This window comes from Erythrolamprus reginae, chromosome 3, assembly GCF_031021105.1.
Source record: "Erythrolamprus reginae isolate rEryReg1 chromosome 3, rEryReg1.hap1, whole genome shotgun sequence".
NCBI lineage: Eukaryota > Metazoa > Chordata > Lepidosauria > Squamata > Dipsadidae > Erythrolamprus > Erythrolamprus reginae.
In genome coordinates, this window is record NC_091952.1 from 228,714,321 (window position 1) to 228,734,877 (window position 20,557).

Sequence of the window (20,557 nt, forward strand, 5' to 3'; positions counted from 1 at the left end):
AGTGGGGGTTTGAGTAGCGTTTTATTGCTATTTCCAAGCTTGATTTCATGGAAGTATTAACTTTATCCAATGGAAAACATGCATTAATCAGCGTAGGGCATGTAGATACGTTGCTGTGTCTTGAAACAAAGATATTTTTGTTGCACGGTGCTATTTTTCTGAAACAATTAAAAAGTTTAATTGTAATAACCACGAAACCATGTTTAGTTTTAAGCAAAAGATGTATTACTGAAATAGTTAAAAGAAATGAAGCCGGTGTTTCCTCGGGTCAAAGAGACACACCTTTAAAAAATGGGAATTTGGGAACCTTTGTAAAATGTGATCCTAAACAACCTCTCACCAGGTTTGCTGAAAGCTTTATTTGTTGCGTATCAAGGGATCTTACCAGGTTTACTTACTAAGCACTGTTAAACCGAATAAGCAATACTTAATAAGCTTAATAATGATAATAAACTTAATAAGCTCACTTAAGCACTATTAAGATCAATGCGACCTACTTCTGAGTAAACATGCATTGAATTGGCTTATTATAAGCGTAAAAATGTAGACATTTCTACTCGTAAATAACTAGTAAGTTATGCTCCCTTTGAATTGAAACATGCATATTTTTGTTAAAGTATGCTTGTATTTTAAGCAAATTTATTCCCACACATTTGGAATTCTTTTTATTACACCCTGATGTTAATAAGGAAAATAATATAATCCATATTTTAAAAACTCACGTTTAATATTTATTAAAATAAATTGCAGTTTTTCCTGCCTGCAAGCCCTAAACGAGTTTACCTTGAAACCAGTTTCCACTGATATTTTAGTAGAGTTCTCTTTTTACTAAATAGCACAGTCCTATGCAAGTTTGCCGAGCATAATCCTAGCATAGCTTACTCAGACGAATTGAAAGGAATTTACCTGCCGATAAGCACGTATAGGATTCAACAGGAAAGCATCCACCTGCAGCCCCTAAGTAAATCCTGGTGGAACGAATTCGGTTTAATTGATGAACGCGTTAGTCTGTTTGTTGTCACGTCTACGTGGGCGACATTTTAAAGGCAAACCGAGCCATTTCGGCCATTTGGATGGGAAAACGCCCCGATATTATTAGAATTATTCCCAAATTTGGAAAGCATAAATCTGGAAGCGAGAGCCATTGAAAGCAGTGCAACTTTCTACGCGGTCGATAGCACGATGGATGGGCATGTTCTTAGGAAGGGAGGGGGGTGTCTATGGAAATAGACCCAACTCCTGTGGTGCTTCACAGTGCAACTATGCACTGTCTCAGGAGAAGGGCAGCATAGAAATCTAGTAAGTAAGTAAGTAAGTAAGTAAGTAAGTAAGTAAGTAAGTAAGTAAGTAAGTAAGTAAGTAAGTAAGTAAGTAAGTAAAATAAAATAATTTAATAAAGGACAATCATGTAAAAGTTTGGGAGTGGAAAGGAAGGGTTCCAATCTTTCTAAAGGACTCTCAATTATCTTCTTGAACACCTGGGGGAATGCTGCATAATGTTTTATCAACAATTGCCCTAAAATGCGAGTTCCAGGTGTATTTATAAATGAAGAGGCAACAGCCATTGCTTTGCAATGAGCAAATTGAGCGGCATTATATAAAATCAACTGTCTTCAATGGGGATTTTAACACTCAGGCGACTTTAGTAGAGGACTAACCAAAGCTTAGTTAACTTTAGTAGTTTTTAATCAATTGTAAACGTTCGCCATGGCTGTTGCCTCTTTGTTTATAATGTTTTATATAAATCAAAAGCTCGACCCCAGATCTGCAGACTTTGCCTTCTTGAAAAGTCCTTGCAAGCAGGAAATGGTGTAACACACACACCTGCACCCTTCCCAATAGAATGGACACTTCAGTTGAAAAAAAGACAAGTGGTCCAGGGATAGTAGCGGCCTGAAGAGGTTCTCTCCAACCCCCACCTTCTCTTTTCTCCCCTCCCCCCAGTTTCTCACCCCAGCGTGGCCTGACTCCCAACCCGAGGAGAGGGTCTGTGTTCGAGTTGTGGCCGGGTTCAGACAGACCAGCTAATGCTACTCAGAGGCGGCTGGCCCTCGATCTGCCAATTTCAGGGGGGGGGAATTGAAGCTGAGGGGAAGGAGGGGGCAAGCCGCAGCTTATAGTTTCGGTTAAAGGGGATGGGGCTAAGGGGGGGGGGTCCTCAGTCACACACCTCCCATCCATTCCCTCCTTCCCCTGCACGCTTGGGATCCCAGGCCGCAGGGAAGGAAGGTTTGGAGGGCGCTCGTTTTAATACGGGAGGGGGGGAGGGACAATTGGCGCGAAGGGGAGGAGGGAAGCCACCCGTGGCCCAGGCTTAGGGCTTCTTCGGTTGCCCCTTCGGCTTGTGCCAAGCCCAAAGACCGCAGGAAGGCTGGGAGAAGCTCTCCCCACCGTCCAAGAATGAGGGGAGGCAGCTGAGCGAATCGGCTACAGGTCTTTTTCCTTTCAAACCCCGTCGTTCTTCGATGGTTGGAGCGATGGGATTTGTAGTCCAGCATATTCTGGAAGTCACGCACCGCCTACGGAAGGTCGGCCTTAAATTCATTATCGCTTCAAGCCAGGATTGTATGCCTATTTTATATATATATAGTATATAAAGGGGCAAAATAGAAATATGTAGTCGCGTTTTAAGCAAGTCGGTTCTCTTTCTACCTCCCGCGAGCTAAATTGGCGCGGGGCACTTTAAAGCCTAATCCGCTGGCGAAGGTCGCCGCTGACACCCCAGCGAGCGGGTGGCTAAGTGAATATGCAACTTGGGTTCTTTAAAATACTGGCGCCTTTCTAGTTCGGAATACAAAGTGGCCTCATCTGAAGGCTGCGTGCGAGAGAGAGGGGGGAAAGAAAGAGTGGGGAGAGAGAGAAAAATAGAAAGAGAAAGAGAAAAAAGAGAAAGAAAAAGAGAGAAAGGGGGAAAGAAAGTCTTCCTCTCTTTCTCTTCCTCTCTCTTCCTCTCTTTCCTGTCTCTCTCTCGCACGAAAGAGAGAAAGAGAAAGAGGGAAAGAAAGAAAAAGAGAAAAGAGAGAATGAAAAAGAAAGTCTTCCTTCCTTCCTTCCTTTCTTTCTTCCTTTTTCTCTCTCCTGTCTCTCGCACGAAAGAGAAAGAGGGAAAGAGAGAAAGAGGGGAAAGAGAGAGAGAGAGAAAGAAGAGCCCGCTGAAGGGAGCCGTGTGAGCCGGGCTGCTCAGCACCAGCCTTGCAATGTCCCAGTTTAAGGTTTTTGGTGCCTCTTTCTTTCCTAAGCAATCTCACGTTTCCCACATTTCCCACAACTCCGGTAACAGGTTCCAAATGTAGTAGAGAACGCGGAGCCGGGAACAGCCGAATTCCTACTGCAGGCCTCTATCGCCGTGTGAGAGAAGAAAGAGAAGAAAGCGGGTGGCGGGGGGTAGAACGAAAGAGCCTCACCTGCTCCCTTTGGGATTTGTGGAGACCAATCGCCCCACTCTCCCCCCCGCCCCCCGCCTCACCCCCGCAGCCTTTTCGCCTGGGAGCTGACCACCAGCCACAAAGCCCATATGGAAGGACTCCGGGAGGGAGGGGGGATATTTTGTTTTAAGACGCCGGGAAGCGCGCGAGAGAGCCGGGCGTTGCTTTTCTCCGAGTCGCTTTTATCTTGATCGACGACTTGTTGCTGAGGGAAAGAAAATAAGCACCGCGCTGCGGGCGGGCGGTAGAACGCGGGGCGAGAGCAGAAGCAGCCACAGACCCCCCCTCTCTCTCTCTCTTTGCCCCCCCCCCCCGGCCACCTTTGCAACAGCGTTCAACCCACGGTCGACCTCCGCCGGCTACTTTGGAGAGGCCGGGAAAAGGCCTGTTGGCCTGAGGAAATTCTCCACAACTCTCGCTTCCTTTAAGTGGGGCCACTCGGATTCTGTGCCTCGACACCCATCCACCGCTTTCCAGACACAAGACTTCTACTTATTAGTTACATTTGTATGCCGCCCAAATTCTAGGCCTGGGTGTTTTCCGAATGAGGCGCTTGGCTTTACTTCAGGACAAGCCATCCGGTGCCTTTTCCAAGCTTAGCTTCTAGGCCCGACTTTGCTGCTCCAGAATCGGGACCCATGGGTGCCAAGGCCTAGAAGCCGAGACAGGCATACATGGTAGAGAGAAAAGAGACGCTCAGCAACCGACCGACTCCTTTCCAAACTTACGCCAACGGAGGTCTTTCTGTTCTTCTCTGCCCCCCCCCCCCCCCCCCCAATTGCAAGTGAAATTCCCGAAAGGGAAATGATTTGGCTGCAGGCACTTCTATCCGCCATGTCAGTTCGGCGGAAAGACCAATCCCTGCAAATTTCACCCCCCCCCCAGAACTCACACGCATCTACGACTGGATTTGATTTCAAGTAGGGGGAAGGGTGGGGTGATCCTACGACAGATCTCCTAGGATCGCACTCTTCCCCCCCTCCCCGTTAAGGAATTATACCGACTACCACGGGTAGTCGCTGGGCAGAGTGTAGTATTGACTTGCTAGATTCTTTGAACGCTGTTCCCAGATCTCGTGGCGGGAAGCAGCTTATTAAAAAAAACCTGGAAATCTGAATTCGAATCCACAGCACCGCCGGTTCCCACTTTATGGGACGTGTAATGCTTTGAGGGCGGGAGGAAGCCATTCGCTTCAGGCCCACTGACTGCCCCCTTAGTGAGGCTTCTCCTCTTTCTCGCTGGCTAATGACCCGGGCCGGCAAGTAATGCGAGGAGGCCGCACATTCCCCTTTCCCGTGAAGAGTGCGCGTGTCCCACCCACCCCACCCCCTCTGTGTGTGTCTGTGGTGTGTGTGTGTGTATACAAGTGTGTACTTTACAACTTCTTCCTAGGCCACAGTTAGAGCAGAGGTCTTCCAACTTGGCAACTTTTAGCACTGGTGGGACTCCAATTCCCAGAATTCTTCAGCTGGAAAATTCTAGAGAATTGAAGTCCACAAGTCTTAAAAGTTGCCAAAAGTTTGAGGACCAGTGGTTTAAAGCTGCCAGGGATTAGCATTGGCATTTAGATTTATATAACGCTTCACAGTGCTTTTACAGCCCTCTCTAAGCGGTTTACAGAGTCAGCAAATATTGCCACCAACAATCTGGGTCCTTGTTTTACCCACCTCGGAAGGAGGGAGAGCTGAGTAAACTTTGAATTGAGCTACCTAGAAGTGATCCAGAACAAGCTCTGCGGCCCACACAATCCCGCAAGGTAGCCAACCAGCACTCCAGGGCAGCTCTGCTCACTAGGGCCCATTCCCGTCCTTCCCTTGCCCGCCTTGCAGAACACCCTCCTTCGGAGTGTTTAGGCGGCAAGGGACAATCCGTTCACGGGCCCTTCAAAAAAAAAGGGGGGGGGGGCTCGCAGTTTTCCGAGAGGCAGAACTCAGTTGTTCTTCGCTGGGGGCGGGGGCAGCAGAGGCAGCCGAATCGAGTTTCTCTTCATCCTAATAAAAAAGTTTCTAGCTCTCAAGAATCCCCGACGGTCGTAGTTTTATTTCCATTGCACCCGCTCCTGAGTAGGACGGAGGGAGCAGTTAACCATCAACCTAACAGGAGGCGAGGGGGGAAAAATCGGCGTTAGGTCGGCTCGGTGTCAGGGCACCTGCGCTTCCTGGCACGCCGGTGCTCGCTTGGCTCTTACCTTGAGCGCCTCGGCCAAGCATGGCGCGTCTTTGGTTCAGTGGCCTCCGACCGATTCCCCCTAGCCAAGCGCGTAACTTTGCATCGCGTTGGTGGTGCTTCCACCCCCTCCTCCCGGCCAGTTCCCAATTAAGCTCCAAGGTATCGCTTTTGCGTTTATTATCCTCTCGTTGCTCCCCGGGGCCTGGCCTTTTTTTCAAAGCTTTCCCCTCCGATCTTGGCTGCGGTGGAGCTGAAGTCCTCAAACAGCGCTGGCAGGTTGGCAAGAAGAAGCCGGCCACAATAAATTGGGATGTCCGCGTTTGCCCGGCCCACCCGCACTCTTCGCGCCGAGGAGGCCCGTGTTCCCAGTTCGGAAATTAGCCAGCGGTTTGCTCCAAGGCTTGTCTGGCCTGCTCCTCTTTCCTTCTCGCTTTGCTTTCCCAGGCCTTAACCTGCGGCCATCAATCCTCTGACTCGGCCGCCTTGGAAAAAAGGGAGCGCAGACGGTTTTTGTTCCCCCTTTTTTGCAGCGCGTCCCATCAGCGGTGGGCATAAAATGGGCCTTGGGACGGGGAGGGAAGCAGTGTTACGTCCTCGAGCTTGTCCAGTATTTAATACACAGGACCGTGTGAGGTTGGTAGTCCGTTTAGGGGGTTAAGGGCCTCTCTGAGCCTCCCTTCGAATAACCCGCATTTTTTTCTATTCCCCTCCCCTCATGTTCCTGTTTCTGCTTTAGGATCCGAACACCGGAGAGACCCTTGGCGCGTTTCCCGACCGCTGGGTTCAGCCAACGCCAGGCCAGGCCCGGCACGATGGGGAGCAAGGCCCTGCCGGCGCCGATCCCACTGCATCCTTCGTTGCAGCTGACCAACTATTCCTTCTTGCAAGCCGTGAATACGTTCCCGGCCGCCGTGGACCACCTGCAAGGCCTCTACGGCCTGAGCGCCGTCCACACCATGCACATGAACCACTGGACGCTGGGCTGTTACGCCGCCGCGGCCGCCGCTGCCACCGCCACGGGCGGAGGCGGCAGCGGCCCGGCTGAAATCAGCCGCTGTTCTGCGCTGAGCGAAATGGCGGCGGCGCAAGGCCTGGTGGAGCGCTTCCCTTTCCCGGGCCTGCCTTTCGCCACGCACCTGTTCCACCCCAAGCAGGCCGCCGCCATTGCGCACGTCTTGCCGGCGCTGCGCAAGGAGCGGCCCCGCTTTGACTTTGCTAACCTAGCGGCGGCCGCCACTCAGGAGGACCCGCCCAAGGCGCACGCGGTGGCGGCGGCTGCGGCGGCCGCGCAAGTTCAGGGCGAGTTGGCCAAGCTGGGCGGGCCTCTGTCGGCGGCTTTGGGCAAGCTCTCCCCCGAGAGCCGGAAGCCCGCGCGAGGCCGCCTGCCCTCCAAGACCAAGAAGGAGTTCATCTGCAAGTTCTGCGGGCGGCACTTCACCAAGTCCTACAACCTGCTCATCCACGAGAGGACCCACACCGACGAGCGGCCTTACACCTGCGACATCTGCCACAAGGCCTTCCGGAGGCAAGACCACCTTCGCGACCACAGGTCAGCCTCTGCCTTCGCTAGGCCTCCTCATCCAGATGGCGGGGCTGGAGGCTTTAACTCAACGGGGCTTAATCAGTTTATGAAGAGCCTGGCTTATGCCTCGAAGTTTGTCGAGTGCTTTCTTCCAAAAATCATAATTCAAATAAACTAAGGCTTGAATGTAATGAGCTGAATTCAAATGCAACAGACACACACATATACACATATATACATTACGGGTCATAAACCACTGTCAAGCAATGGCTTCCTAGCAAACAAACAACATATGTGTGTGTGAGAGAGACATATATATCAGGGTTATTTCGACAGAAAAAACAACCACACACACATATATATGTGGTTGTTTTTCTGTCGAAATAACCCTGATATTCCCAAATATGGGAGGAAGCAACTTTGCTTTCCTTTTGCCTCTTGCCATTTCCAAGGCAGATTTTTTTTTATAGTCCACAAACTGTAATTTATATGGTTACATATTTTTGTTGATAAGTGAAGGCTCCCTTCCTTTTCACTTATCACCCACAATATGTAACTATACACACACATTGCTCAAAAAAATAAAGGGAACACTTAAATAACACAATATAACTCCAAGTAAATCAAACTTCTGTGAAGTCAAACGGTCCACTTAGGAAGTAACACTGATTGACAATCAATTACACATGTTTTCAGCACATTCAACTTTGTACAGAACAAAGTATTCAATGAGAATATTTCATTCATTCAGATCTAGGATGTGTTCTTAAAGTTCCCTTTATTTTCTTGAGCAGTGTGTACACACACACACACACACACACACACACACGTGTGTGTGTGTGTGTGTGTTGATTGCTAGGAAGCCATTGCTTCACCATGGCTTATGACCCCTTTCAGTAAATCCTACTTCAAACAAATCATGATTTAGTATGATGTAGGAACATGGCTATCCATTGCAGACCCAATCTAAACAAGAGGTGTTCTTATTATCCCTCTGAACAAGGTCAGTAGGATTTATTTCCAAGAAAATAAAAGTTGGAGCCAAGGATGTAGTCATTCTTTTGCTTTGCCTTCAACCCAGGGACGTGGCTGGCTTTAACGCCAAGGGATTTTTAAGATGGTGGGACTAAACTACTTGATCTGGTTGGAAGGGGAGGCAAAATTCCTATTGCCTTGTGGAAGAATGATTGACTCTAGTCTTATTGTCTTCAATGAAACATATTTCTAAAGTTAGAATTCTCTCTCACTTGAAGGTCCTCTGATGTTCTTGATCATGTTTCTTGCCTTTGCTTTTTTTCTTTCTTGTTTGCCTTTGGGCTATAATATAACTATCACTAAAGACTTGGCAGTAAGAGCACAAAAATATTTATGGGTTTGTAACGATATACAAATCTCTACAAAGAGACTCTTTTGTGGCTTGTTTTGAAAAGCCAAAGAATGTTGGTCTCTTTATTCTACAAACCCCTACATTCTCCTGTCAGATTTATAAACTTCAACACAAGCATTCAAACTGACATTAATCAAAGGGCAATTTTGATTAACTTCACCTGAAATTACCTGCCAAAATAGTAAATTGGGCTTACACCCATGAGCATTTACATGGGATTACACCCTTGCTAAGCATGCTTACTCAAATATATGCATATTTACCCAGAAATATGCTTTTGCTATTTAAAGAGGTTTATTCATAAGAAGGCAATGAAGAGTGGGGAATAATTATTTCAAAGTGTCTGAGCATGTTAAAAAGGGACTTTAGGGATGAGCAGCTAGGCAGCATATACTTTTGGTTTTAAAAAATTGATTATGCAGAAGTTGGACTATTACCACATTTGTTGTGCGTATAGAGATATTGACTCCACCCACTCTGGTTAATTTCCAGGTATATCCACTCTAAAGAAAAACCCTTCAAGTGCCAAGAATGTGGGAAAGGATTTTGCCAATCCAGAACCTTAGCCGTTCATAAAACTTTACATATGCAGGTAAGATCAGGGTCAATTATTTTATACATTCTATTTTGATTTTAATTGGTTATGAATATAAACACACAGTAATCATTTTTAAATGCAAAATACGAGATATAGATATGCTTCTTTTTAATCTGAAATATTTTGTGCCATTTGTCTCAAATGTTGATATGTAGATTTAATGTATGTGATGTTTGTAACATTTTGGGCATTTAGATGGTGAGGACAAGGGGGCAAATGATGAAATGTACAAAGTGATATCAACATGCCAGTGCTGTGACTCACTGGCATCAAATGCAAGTATGTAATAGCATTCATGTTAAGACATCCCTACCCACATGTCATCATTTTGATGTATAATAATTACATTTCACTGCATTTGCCCTATGTTTCTTTGGCTTCGAAAAAAGCACACAAATTCTAGGAAAAAAGTGGAATACCAGTAAAATAAGTTTAAAAATTAAATAACATTTCCTACCGACTGGGAGTTTATGTATATTTACTTAAGAGTATATTATATTGAAATAAGCAGGATTTACATTTGAGGAAAAATAGCCTGACTAAGGTTCTAACACTTGGAAAAACTCCTTAATGAGTGAGACCTTTTGGAAGCAACCTATCAATGGCTAAATGAGCTGTATTCTTTGATGGAAAAGCCCAGATTAAAAATACTTGCTTTGTGGAAGATTTCTCACTTAGAGAGATGAACCAAGTCTCCCTTGCTGGATGGATTAGCAGGATAATTTTCCCTTTAGATTCCAGGAACTAGGAAATGCAAAGCAAGGAGGACTGGCCTTGACAGGCAGGAAGATATGTCTGTGCAATTAAGACTATAATCTTAAACACACTTACAAGGGACTTATAGTAAATCAGTAGACCTGCTTCTGGGTTCCAGATGCATTTTCTGGAAATAATTGTGCCTGCAGTTAAAACTACTGTTAATGTGAAAGTAAAGCTGTGATTCTGAGATCATTTTCAAAGGAAATTGATCAATTGGTTTAAAAATGAAATCACACTGGTATGTTTGGATACATATAAATGATGGTTTGAGAAAGCTTAGTCATTGAAGTGTATGCAGATTTTCTTTACATGTATTTGTGATGGACAGTAAACACAGATTTACTCTGATGATTCTCAGATTTTAAATTTGAAAATATAGGTACACTTATTTGGGAGTAATCTCTACAGAATGCTATTGGAAAGACTTTAAAGTAAATTTGCATAAAGCCAAACTATAAATGCCTGCACAGCGCAGGTATACGTACTTTAGTCTGTAGCCTTCCTTGCTGCCTATTACTATCCAATTACATTTGCACAGAATTGCATTGTTTTTTTCTGTTTGTGAGGGCATAGATTGCAATTTTATTTTGCCTAGCCATGTTCTTCTCCTACAGCAATTTAATGAGGCCAAAAATGAGAGAGGGGGGAAGGTGGTGGAAATGCTGAGTGAACTTTGAAAAGCTCAATAATCCAAGTAGTTTGTCAAGGGTTTAATCCTTTGCTTGCTTCAAATCTGAACAGGAATCTCCACACAAATGCCCCACATGTGGAAGAACCTTTAATCAAAGAAGTAACCTGAAAACTCACCTTCTCACCCATACAGACATCAAGCCCTACAACTGTGAGCAGTGCGGCAAAGTGTTCAGGCGCAACTGTGATCTGCGGAGGCACAGTCTAACTCACACCCCGCGGCAGGACTTCTAGAACAGCCGAGAACCTCTCCCCTGGGGGAGCTAATTCTGGCTCAAGGACTTGAACTGTAATCTTTATGTCCACATGGGTGATGTGGACAGGTGCATCTAGGGGGCTTGATTCCATGCCCCCCAGTGCCAGCCGGTCCCCTTTCTGTTGTGGTGGTGGGGCTGATACCTGTTCCAAGCATTCTCCCTGCACCGAGAGGCTTAGCTGGTTTCTTGTATATAGTAACAGAGCAGCTCATTTTCGAGCTCTGCACAGCAATATGTTGGCTTTCTATTGTCTTACCAAATGCACATTGGTACCAACAGCAAAACCTAGAAGTTGAAAATACTTTTTTTTTCAAATTGTATTTCCAAATAAACACTTTCCCTCCAAATGTAATTCTTCTGAGTTTGAGTGAATGACATAGTTTACTACTACCCTCCCTAATGATAAAGTCACAAGAGCTGAAACTGTTCTTTGGTGAGAAAATAACCACTTGGTGAGAGATGTGTGTGCATATATTTATTGGGGGATGGTGGCTCTAGTCTGCAATTTTTATGGCAGGAATTTTTTTTTGAAGTGTTTTTCCCATAGCCTCTCCTTGAGAGAGGTCTGAAAGACACTGACTGACCCAAGTCACCCAGCTGCGTTCATAATAGTCCCCTGGTTTTGAGAAGAGATCTATGCACATTGAATCAAAACTTGATATTGAGAGCTTCTGGATCAGGGGTAAGCAAAGTTGGCTCTTCAATCACATGTGGACTTCAACTCCCAGAATTCCTGAGCTAGCATGATTGGCTCAGGAATTCTGGGAGTTGAAGTCCACAAGTCATAGAAGAGCCAACTTTATCTACCCGCAGCTCTGGATGGACGGCTATGCTATGCCAGTCAAACAGATCAGGAAGCTACTGTATTCTCTCTCCTAATATAATGGAATGCCAATCACAAGCCACCCTAAGACATAGCTGAGCCAAGCCAGGGAGAAAACAAGCTAGCCTCATAGGGAAGCATTAACTGGCCAGGGGAGGGGAGATGAGGTTGTTCCTATGACATGATAGTTAATTTTAAAAGCTCTTTTTAATGTTGGGCTAGAGAAGAACACAGAAGGATTGACATAATTGGGTATACAGTACGCCATAATTGATATAGGCAATTTATACACTCAACACCTCGTATGGAAGAACTGTTAATATTGGTCTGAATTTAGTGCAGTTGTATTTACTGATGTGTAATAAGAGTTCAATGGGACTTACTTGCAGGTAATTAGATAGGAATGCTTATAGTAGAAAAGGAACTCTACTGATCCCGTATTTGTGGCACCCTCTCTCCACTGAATTCATTATGGAATCTACCTTCATAATTCTGTGGGATTTACTCTGAAATAAATCACACCAAAATTCGTAACAGTTGTACTCTGTAAACATGTTCAGGTTAATTTTTTTTAATTTGACTTCTATGCCGCTCAAGCTCAATGGGACTCCTAGCCTCCAGAGGATTGTATTACCTCAGCAGGCTTAAACCATCAATCATGGCTACATGGTGCTACCTCGGCTGTTCAAAAAGCACAGCTGCGGTGGCTTGCTGCACTCCACGGTCGAAGCATTCGCGTTTGGGATGAGCTGAAACCTATGGGGTCTCTCCGCTTCCACTCCAAGGTATTCAGCCCGCGTATAATGATTGAAAGAAAGGCAAGCGGGGGGTGGGGGGTGAGCGCGGCCGGGAAATGCCTTCAAATCCTCCCTAAAGCCTAAAAGGATTTATTAGTTACTTATTGGCAATCGGGCCAAGCTCTTCCCGAGCGATTGCCTCCTCTCTTTTTTTTTTAGACTTTGAACGCAGGCGGCTGCAGCTTAGAGACAGGGACTTTACACCGCCCAAGACCAGCCCGGCCGGGAAGCTCTGGAGAGCAAACAGAGCGGCTTCAAATAAAAGCTGCCGGCGGGGCGGTGGCCACCTAGGCCGAAGGGCTTCTCAGAGAGGAGCCGTGTTTGCGCGACTTTATCCGTATCGGCGAGCCCCGGAAGGGCGCAAGCGCCATGGCCACTTCCATTCCCCTCCCTCCCCAGGAGTTTAGGGGGCAGCTTCTCCCTCAGCAGCGCCCAAAGCGGCTAAAAACCGCGCGGGATGGTGGGCCGCAGTCAAGGGAGAAAAAGGCGGGAAGTCCCGCGGTGGGAGAGGGGCTCCCTCCGGCGGCTCTGAGGGTCGCCTTGGTCCCTAGGGAACCTCCTAGGGACGATCCGCGTAAGCTCCTTGCGACGCCTCTCGCTGGGGAGCCACGCGGAAGGGAAGGGGGCGAAAGTTTGGCCTGGCTGAGGGGAAGAAAATGTCGCCAGACGCAGCCGAGCGAACGAACGCCGCTCGTGTATCTGTGTATGTGTATGTATGTATATGTGTGTTTGTAGATTGTTGTGAGTTCTGGTTTTTTCCCCTGTAATATTTTGAATTCACAACAATCTACATATACACGTGAAAATCGACAAAAACAAATATATATACATATATATATATATATATTTACATGTACAGCAAGGTTCTTACAAGGCAGAGCCCCAAGTTCAAATCCCAGTAAGGGTGTGCAGGGCCGCCATCAGGAATTTTGGGGCCCCATACAGCCTAAGTGTCTGCCCCCCCCGCCATTTTAAAACTACTGCCCCCCAAATCCCGTGCCATGCCCACCATGGCCACACACCCTGGGCAAGCCCTCCCCCGGCCCTCTGAGGTCAAACACAGCCCTGATGTGGCCCTCAATGAAATTGAGCTTGACACCCCTGGCCTAGAGGCTAAATCCTATGAACAAGGGCTAAGAGAAGGAGTATGTTTAGCTCAACAAATAGAAAACTGAGGGGAATATAATAGTAGTTTCCCAATCCTTAAAGGGCTGCCTCAGAGCAGATGGCATCTATTTATTCTCCATGCCACCTGAAGGTAGTACAAGAAGCAACCTCACCAAGAAGAAATGCAATCTGGAAATAAGGAAAAACTTGGGACTGGGCGGCATATATATATAAATATACTGTATAAATATATAAATAAAAAAAATAAAAAAATCCCTTCTTTTTTATTAAAAGAAATTAATAATTAAAAAAAGCCAAAATCCATTACTATTAAAACTAAAATAACCAGCAAAACTATTAATAAAAACAGGTGAGGGCTGGGGGGGGGGGGTTCTGTTATTTAAGTGCTTTTACCATATGGTTTAAATCAAGAGTCACCTCTCTCTTTCCTGTCATTCTCTGCCTCAATCATTTTCTCATTTCTTTTTTCTGCCCTTTATTCTATCATTTCTCTCTCTTCCTTCCACTCTTCTCTCTTCCTTCCTCTCTCTCTCTTCCTTCCTCTCATTTCTTTCTTTCTCTTTCTCTATCTTGCTTTCTTCCTTTCTCTCACTCTTTTCCTTCCTCTCTCATCTCTTTCTCTCGCTTTCTTCCTCTCTCTCACTTCCTTCCTCTCATCTCTTTCTTTCTCTCTTTTTCTCTTGCTTTCTTCCTCTCTCATCTCTCACTCTTTCTCTCTCTTTCTCTTGCTTTCTTCCTCTCTCTCACTCTCTTCCTTCCTCTCATCTCTTTCTTTCTCTCTCTCTTTATCTTGCTTTCTTCCTCTCTCACTCTCTTCCTTCCTCTCTCATCTCTCTTTTTCTTTCTTTCTCTTTCTCTCTCTCCCCCTCTTTCTCTATCTCTCCCCCTCTTGGTCTCTCTCTTTCACTTTCTCTCTCTTCTTTTCTTTCTCTCACTCTTTCTCTCTCTCGTTCTCTCGCTATCTCTTTCTCTTCCCCCTCTTTCTCTCTCTCTTTCTCACTTTCTATCTTGCTCTGTCGCTCTCACTCTCTCTCGTTCTCCGGACGCTGGCGAAAGTGATTTTCAATGTCCCTGCCAGCCCGCCCGGAACATTCAAATTAAGAAAAAAAAAAAGCCGGCAAAGGTTTTCTTTCTTTTTCTTTTTTTTTCGGCAAGAAAAACCTTGGCCGGCGGAGGAGAAAGAGGCGGATTGGGTGGGCGGGCGGGCATGCGGGGGCAGCGGCGAGTAGCCAGGGGCGCAAGGGGGCTAGAGCACGGGGGCTGGGGGCGGCCGCGGCGTGCGCGCCCTTGGAAAAGGGTGTGCGGGGCCGGGGGGGCGTTTTGGGGTGCGCTGGCTAAGGCGTGCGCAGCCTACAGCTACAGGGAACGCCCCGGCTGCCCAAGCCTCGTTCCCCAACGCCGCCACCCCGAAGGGGCTCCTACCTTTGCCGCACGCTTCAAGAGAGGGCCGGTACTGCGCCTGTGCGAGCGAGGAGCTGGAGCTCGACGTCGGCTCTTCTCACTGGGCACAAATTACTGCGGGCGCCAGGGGGGCCGGCAAAACCGTCTGCCCCCCCCCATTTGTCAATTTGGCCAGGCCCCTGACGCCACTACCAGTAGTACCGGCCTATCGGCGGCCCTGGGGGTGTGGCTACCTGATGAGGGCAAATAAGCCCGAAATAGATCTATAGTAGTCTCCCTTTTCATTATCAGCAAAAATGTTACACACACACACATACCCAGAGACATATGTATGTATGTATTTATGTTTATGTATGTATACATATGTGTGTGTATATGTATGTATATATGTATATATAGGCCACCCTTCTGATGGACTCAGGGTGGTACAACAGTAAAATGACTACAAAAATTAAAAATACCCCAAAGTACATACAATAAAAAGTGAATACACAATTTAAAACCGAATATAAAACAAATATAGTCATCACTCATTCATACTACTGGCCAGAGCAGCAATGGCTAAATGGCCCCAGGCCTGCCAGCACTAATGTGTTTTCAAAGTGTGTTTTCAAAGCTTTTCGGAAGGCCTTGTGAGTGTTGGTGCAAATCTTTGGGGGAAGTTGATTCCATCAGATCGGAGCTGCAGCAGAGAAGGCCCTTCCCCACAGAATCACTAGCCGGCATTGCTTGGTTGACGGGACCCGGAGAAGGCCACTCTGTGCGATCTAATCGGTTGCTGGGACATATGAGGCAAAAGACAGTCCTGTAAATAATCTGGTCCTAAGCCATGTAGGGCTTTATAGGTAATAGCCAACGCCTTAAATTGCGTTTGGAGAGGGGTATCCAGCTCAGCTCGCGGAGTGCTGGATTGATATGGAATCCTGGATGGGCGGAGTTATAATGGTTGCAATCCAGTTTTGAAATGGTCGTGCCTCAGGTTTCTTCTTCGAAGAGAACCAAGTAGCCAAGTAATCAATGACGGCTCAAGTCTTGCATCGCCAGGTGGGTTTTTGTGTAGAGGTTTCTCTGGAGGAACAACCTGGCCTTTTCCAAATATGACTACAGCTCCCATAAGCCCCTGCCTGGACAGCCTGTGGTGGTACCAATTGTAATTTCAAACATCCCAGAACATCTGCTTCCCTATATTAAAACTATATTAAACTGTCTGGTTTGGTTCTGTAACCCAACAAGACCGACAAAGACTTCAGAGGATAATCAGAACTGCAGAAAAAACAATTGCTACCAACCTGTCTTCCATTGAAGATCTGTATGCTATACAAGTCAAAAAGAGGGTCATGAAAATATTTTCTAACCCCTCGCATCCTGCACATAAATTGTTTCAACTCCTACCCTCAAAACGTCACTATAGAGCAGTGATTTTCAACCTTTTTTGAGCCGCGGCACATTTTTTACATTTACAAAACCATGGGGCACATTGGGGGGGGGGCTAAAAAAAGTTTGGACAAAAAATTATCTCTTCCTTTCACTCTATTCCTCCCTTCCTCTTTTTTTCTCTCTCTCTTCATCCCTCTGTCTTTCTCTCTTCCTTCTTTCCTCTTTTTGCTCTATTTCTCTCTCCCACCTTCCCTCCCTCTCTTTCTTTCTCTCTCTCTCTCTTGCTTTCTTTCTTGCTCTCTTGCTTTCTCTCTTATTCTCTTTCTCTCTCTCTTGCTTTCTCTCTCTCTTGCTTGCTTTCTCTGTCTTTCTTGTTTTCTTTCTCTCTCTCTTGCTTGCTTTCTCTGTCTTTCTTGTTTTCTTTCTCTCTCTCTTGCTTGCTTTCTCTGTCTTGTTTTCTTTCTCTCTTGCTTGCTTTCTCTCTCTCTCTTTCTTTCTCTCTCTCGTTTTCTTTCTCTCTCTGAGCTTCGCGGCACACCTGACCATGTCTCGCGGCACACTAGTGTGCCACGGCACACTGGTTGAAAAACACTGCTATAGAGCACTGCATACCAAAATAACTAGACACAAGAACAGTTTTTCCCTGAATGCCATTACACTGCTAAACAAACAATTCCCTCAACACTGTCAAACTATTTACTAAGTCTGCACTAATATGACTACTAGTTTTTCTCATCATTTTTATCACCCATTTTCTCCCACTTATGACTGTATGACAATAACTTGTTGCTTGTATCCTTAAGATTTTTTATTATTAGTGATTGTTTCCTCATTGCTTATTTGTACCCTCTGACAATTGTACCTCATGATTCTTGACAAATGTATCTTTTATGTACACTAAGAGCATATGCACCAAAGGCAAATTCCTTGTGTGTCCAATCATACTTGGCCAATAAAGAATTCTATTCTATTCCTAAACATCACATAAAGTGGCACTGTAACTAGATTGGGCTAACAGAGGGGGTCTGCAAAGATTGGACAGCTTTTAAATGGAGAGCAAGAATATTTAGAAAACTCTTAAGCCTTGGTGCTGCTCATTGGTTGTCAGGATCTTCACAGCCCAAATTTGATAGAATAAATTAAAATGTGTCAGTAAGCCTCTGTTGTATGTGAATGTGCCATCTTAGCATCTGGATTGCAAATGGCAATTTTTGGTGACCCTCAAAATATTGGCTGCAAGTATAGCATGGCAAACCAAAGGTACGATTACTTTTAATTCTGACATGGGACACACGTGTTGAGCAAGCTACAGACTTTCAAATGGTGGACTTTTCAATGCTAGGGTGATGGGATGAGCATCTTTGAAGGCCATTATTCATGGTCCTGCTTTGCTCAGGTGCAGAGGACCTTCACCAAGCTACTGGAACCAGTCGGGGCTCTCTTCCGGTTATACTTAAAAGCAACAGCTCCTTTAAATCACACACTCTCTTTAGTGCTGCCCAAAGTGATCCTGCCAAGATGAAGGAGCCAGTTTCCCAGCCTGCTCATCCAAGGACAGATCTTTCTTGTGTACTTTTTCTAGGCAATTGGTGATCAGTGCTGTTGGGGAAGAGGAATAAAAAAGTCAAGGAACTCCATTTCTCTTAAGTCTTAAAAGTTGCCAAGTTTGAAGAACTCTGATCTAAAGTAAGAAAACAGTCCAACAAGTCCTTCTAACATATTTTTATTGGGGGGTCAGCTAATTCTTTTTTCTATGTTGTTAGTACAAGTGCATTGGAGTGCCTTCCGTCCCCTGTCCTATTGCCCTCCTATATCTCCTATACCTTTCTTCTATTCCTATATCTCTTCTTCTATTCTTTCATTGATATGTTCTATTACTATATCTTCTTTTCTATTATTTCTTAGATATATTTTACTATGAGTATCTCCTCTATAACCTTCATCATGCATTTTACTATGTGTATATAGATATATACCCACTAAAACCCTCATTTTGTATTGGACAAAATAAATAAATAAATAAAATAAATAAATATAGCATTAGCAATAGCATTTAGACTTATATACATTTCATAGTGCTTCACAGCCCTCTCTAAGTGGTTTACAGAATCAGCATATTGCCCCCAACAACCTCAGTACTCATTTACCAATCTGGGAAGGATGGAAAGCTGAGTCAACCTTGAGTCTGGTGAGATTTGAACCCCCAAACTGCAACTAGCAGTCAGCTGAAGTAGCCTGAAGTACCCCACGCTAACCTTTGCTTAAGTAAGGTTAATTGAAAAATGATTTGCTGGCCTAGCTAACATGCTAAGTGAAAAAGAGACCATGTTTTGGCTTTTTGAAAAATGTGTGAAATGTAACTTAGGCTAGGTTTATTTAAACATGATTTTGTTTGCATGCACAAGGCACAAGACCATCTGGAACCAACTCCCCCCAGATATCAGAGTTGCCCCCACCCTCCTTGCCTTTCGTAAGCTCCTTAAAACCCACCTCTGACGTCAGGCATGGGGGAATTGAGATATTCCCTTCCCCCTAGGCTTATAAAATTTATGCATGGTATGTCTGTATGTATGATTGGTTTCTTAAATTGGGGTTTTTTACATTACTTTTAATATTAGATTTGTTCATATTGTCTTTTTACTGTTGTTAGCCGCCCCGAGTCTACGGAGAGGGGCGGCATACAAATCTAATAAATAGATAGATAGATAGATAGATAGATAGATAGATAGATAGATAGATAGATAGATAGATAGATAGATAGATAGATAGATAAATAAATAAATATTATGGTAAAACTAAAGAAGTCACAAAATAACTTATTGTGTTTGGTAAACTGGTCCAATATGTATATGCACAAATAAACATATATACATAATCTACATTTGGCAATCTTTAAACATTGCAGAATACGATAAAATATATTTGGCCTTCTTAATGCAGATGACATTAAAATGGCTTAAAATGATTTTCAAGATTTCTTTTACCCTGTTCAACGTGATACAAATGGAATAGACCTATTTTTTCAGACACTTTGCTAGGTCATTTACTACAGTTATGCTTGCAGAACATGTGCTAATACACCAACTAAAATTTGAAACCGACATAAGACAATGCAAAAGCTCATGCTAAAAATATCCAAGCAGCTGGAAGTAACACAGCCATGTAGTACAGAGTGTGGGCAGTTTGTTTCCAAAGATTTCTTCATAGAGTTTGTAATTCAAAAATAAGGTCTGTCAATCCAGCTGCCATGATTTTTTAATCACAGTCTCATGCCACCAAAGGATGTAGGAAGTAAAGCATTTTTTCAGGATCCCCCAAGGGCAGAGGGCAAGTCCAAATCTTGTGTTATCCCCATGGATTTCAAGGGAGAACGGGGGAGGAAGTCATATCTATCATGATGTCATCACACAAGTTGCAAATTTATTCATTTTATCAACTTGTATATCTGCCCGACGCAAACATTCCGGACAGCTAACATAGGATTAAAAAGAATAAAAGGTTAACCACCCAGTAAAAATAATAATTAAAAAGGAGGCCCAAATCCACATTCACATATTCCAAATCATTGGAAGATAGGCTCATCCAACATCATGGCCAAGGGAAGAGACAATTGTGGCATTTGTGTAACACTTTCATAATGCATTTGCAGATATAGATTTTTCATTTTTCTCCACCATAAAATAAAACAACACATAATTTCAAACACTAAAACAATGCTTATACTCAAACATATATAAAACTTTTCTTTTCCATGTTAAACCTTCAGTGGAGGCTCTTATCTGTTCTAGACAAAAAAAATCTGTAAAATTCATACAACATTATCAATTATTAAACCTCTAACTAAAAAGTCTTTTACTCCACCTTACTATAAAAACTTACATTGCATCAATATGAACATTAACAAAATCTCTTCTATCTAAATCTTAATAAAATATCCTAATAACCCTGTATAAGTAATGGAGATTCTATATATACTGTATGTAATATGAAACCTCTCTTAGTACATCATATACTCCATAATACTGTATAACGTTCTATATATTTAAACTAAAACATTAATTAAGATTTGTGTTAAATCCATTTGATGTCAATATAGTTTGTCCCAGACATGTATGACCTTTCCTAATTGTGGGAGGCAATATCTAAGTCTCAAAAACAATATGTTTTATTTTGACATGGAAGGGTTCTATGAACCAAGCTGCTACATTTATTGCTTAATAATAT

The 20,557-nt window shown here is 44.4% G+C and overlaps 1 protein-coding gene across 9 annotated transcripts; it reads left to right on the forward strand.

Moving 5' to 3' along the window:
• Positions 1 to 2,274: 2,274 nt before the first annotated feature.
• On the forward strand, positions 2,275 to 11,159 carry OSR2 (odd-skipped related transciption factor 2). 9 transcript variants are annotated; one of them, XM_070748098.1, is made up of 4 exons: positions 2,275 to 2,528; positions 6,331 to 7,143; positions 8,996 to 9,095; positions 10,602 to 11,159. In XM_070748098.1, exons 2-4 carry the CDS (start codon positions 6,407 to 6,409, stop codon positions 10,782 to 10,784), a joined length of 1,020 nt encoding a protein of 339 aa, XP_070604199.1. In that variant the 5' UTR covers positions 2,275 to 2,528; positions 6,331 to 6,406; the 3' UTR covers positions 10,785 to 11,159. The 9 variants fall into 9 exon arrangements, with proteins under 9 accessions (XP_070604199.1, XP_070604202.1, XP_070604200.1 ...); XM_070748101.1 differs by having other exon boundaries at positions 2,473 to 2,528; positions 10,684 to 11,159; XM_070748099.1 differs by lacking the exon at positions 2,275 to 2,528 and adding an exon at positions 5,091 to 5,181.
• The last annotated feature ends 9,398 nt before the right edge of the window (positions 11,160 to 20,557 follow it).

Bases quoted from the DNA above. Each gene is read 5' to 3' on its own strand.
- OSR2 (XM_070748094.1), top strand. From the start codon at position 6,151: ATGGGCCTTGGGACGGGGAGGGAAGCAGTGTTACGTCCTCGAGCTTGT. The intron at 6,228-6,330 runs GTTGGTAGTCCG...TTTCTGCTTTAG, and splicing joins AATACACAGGACCGTGTGAG to GATCCGAACACCGGAGAGAC. The intron at 9,096-10,601 runs GTAAGATCAGGG...AAATCTGAACAG, and splicing joins ATAAAACTTTACATATGCAG to GAATCTCCACACAAATGCCC.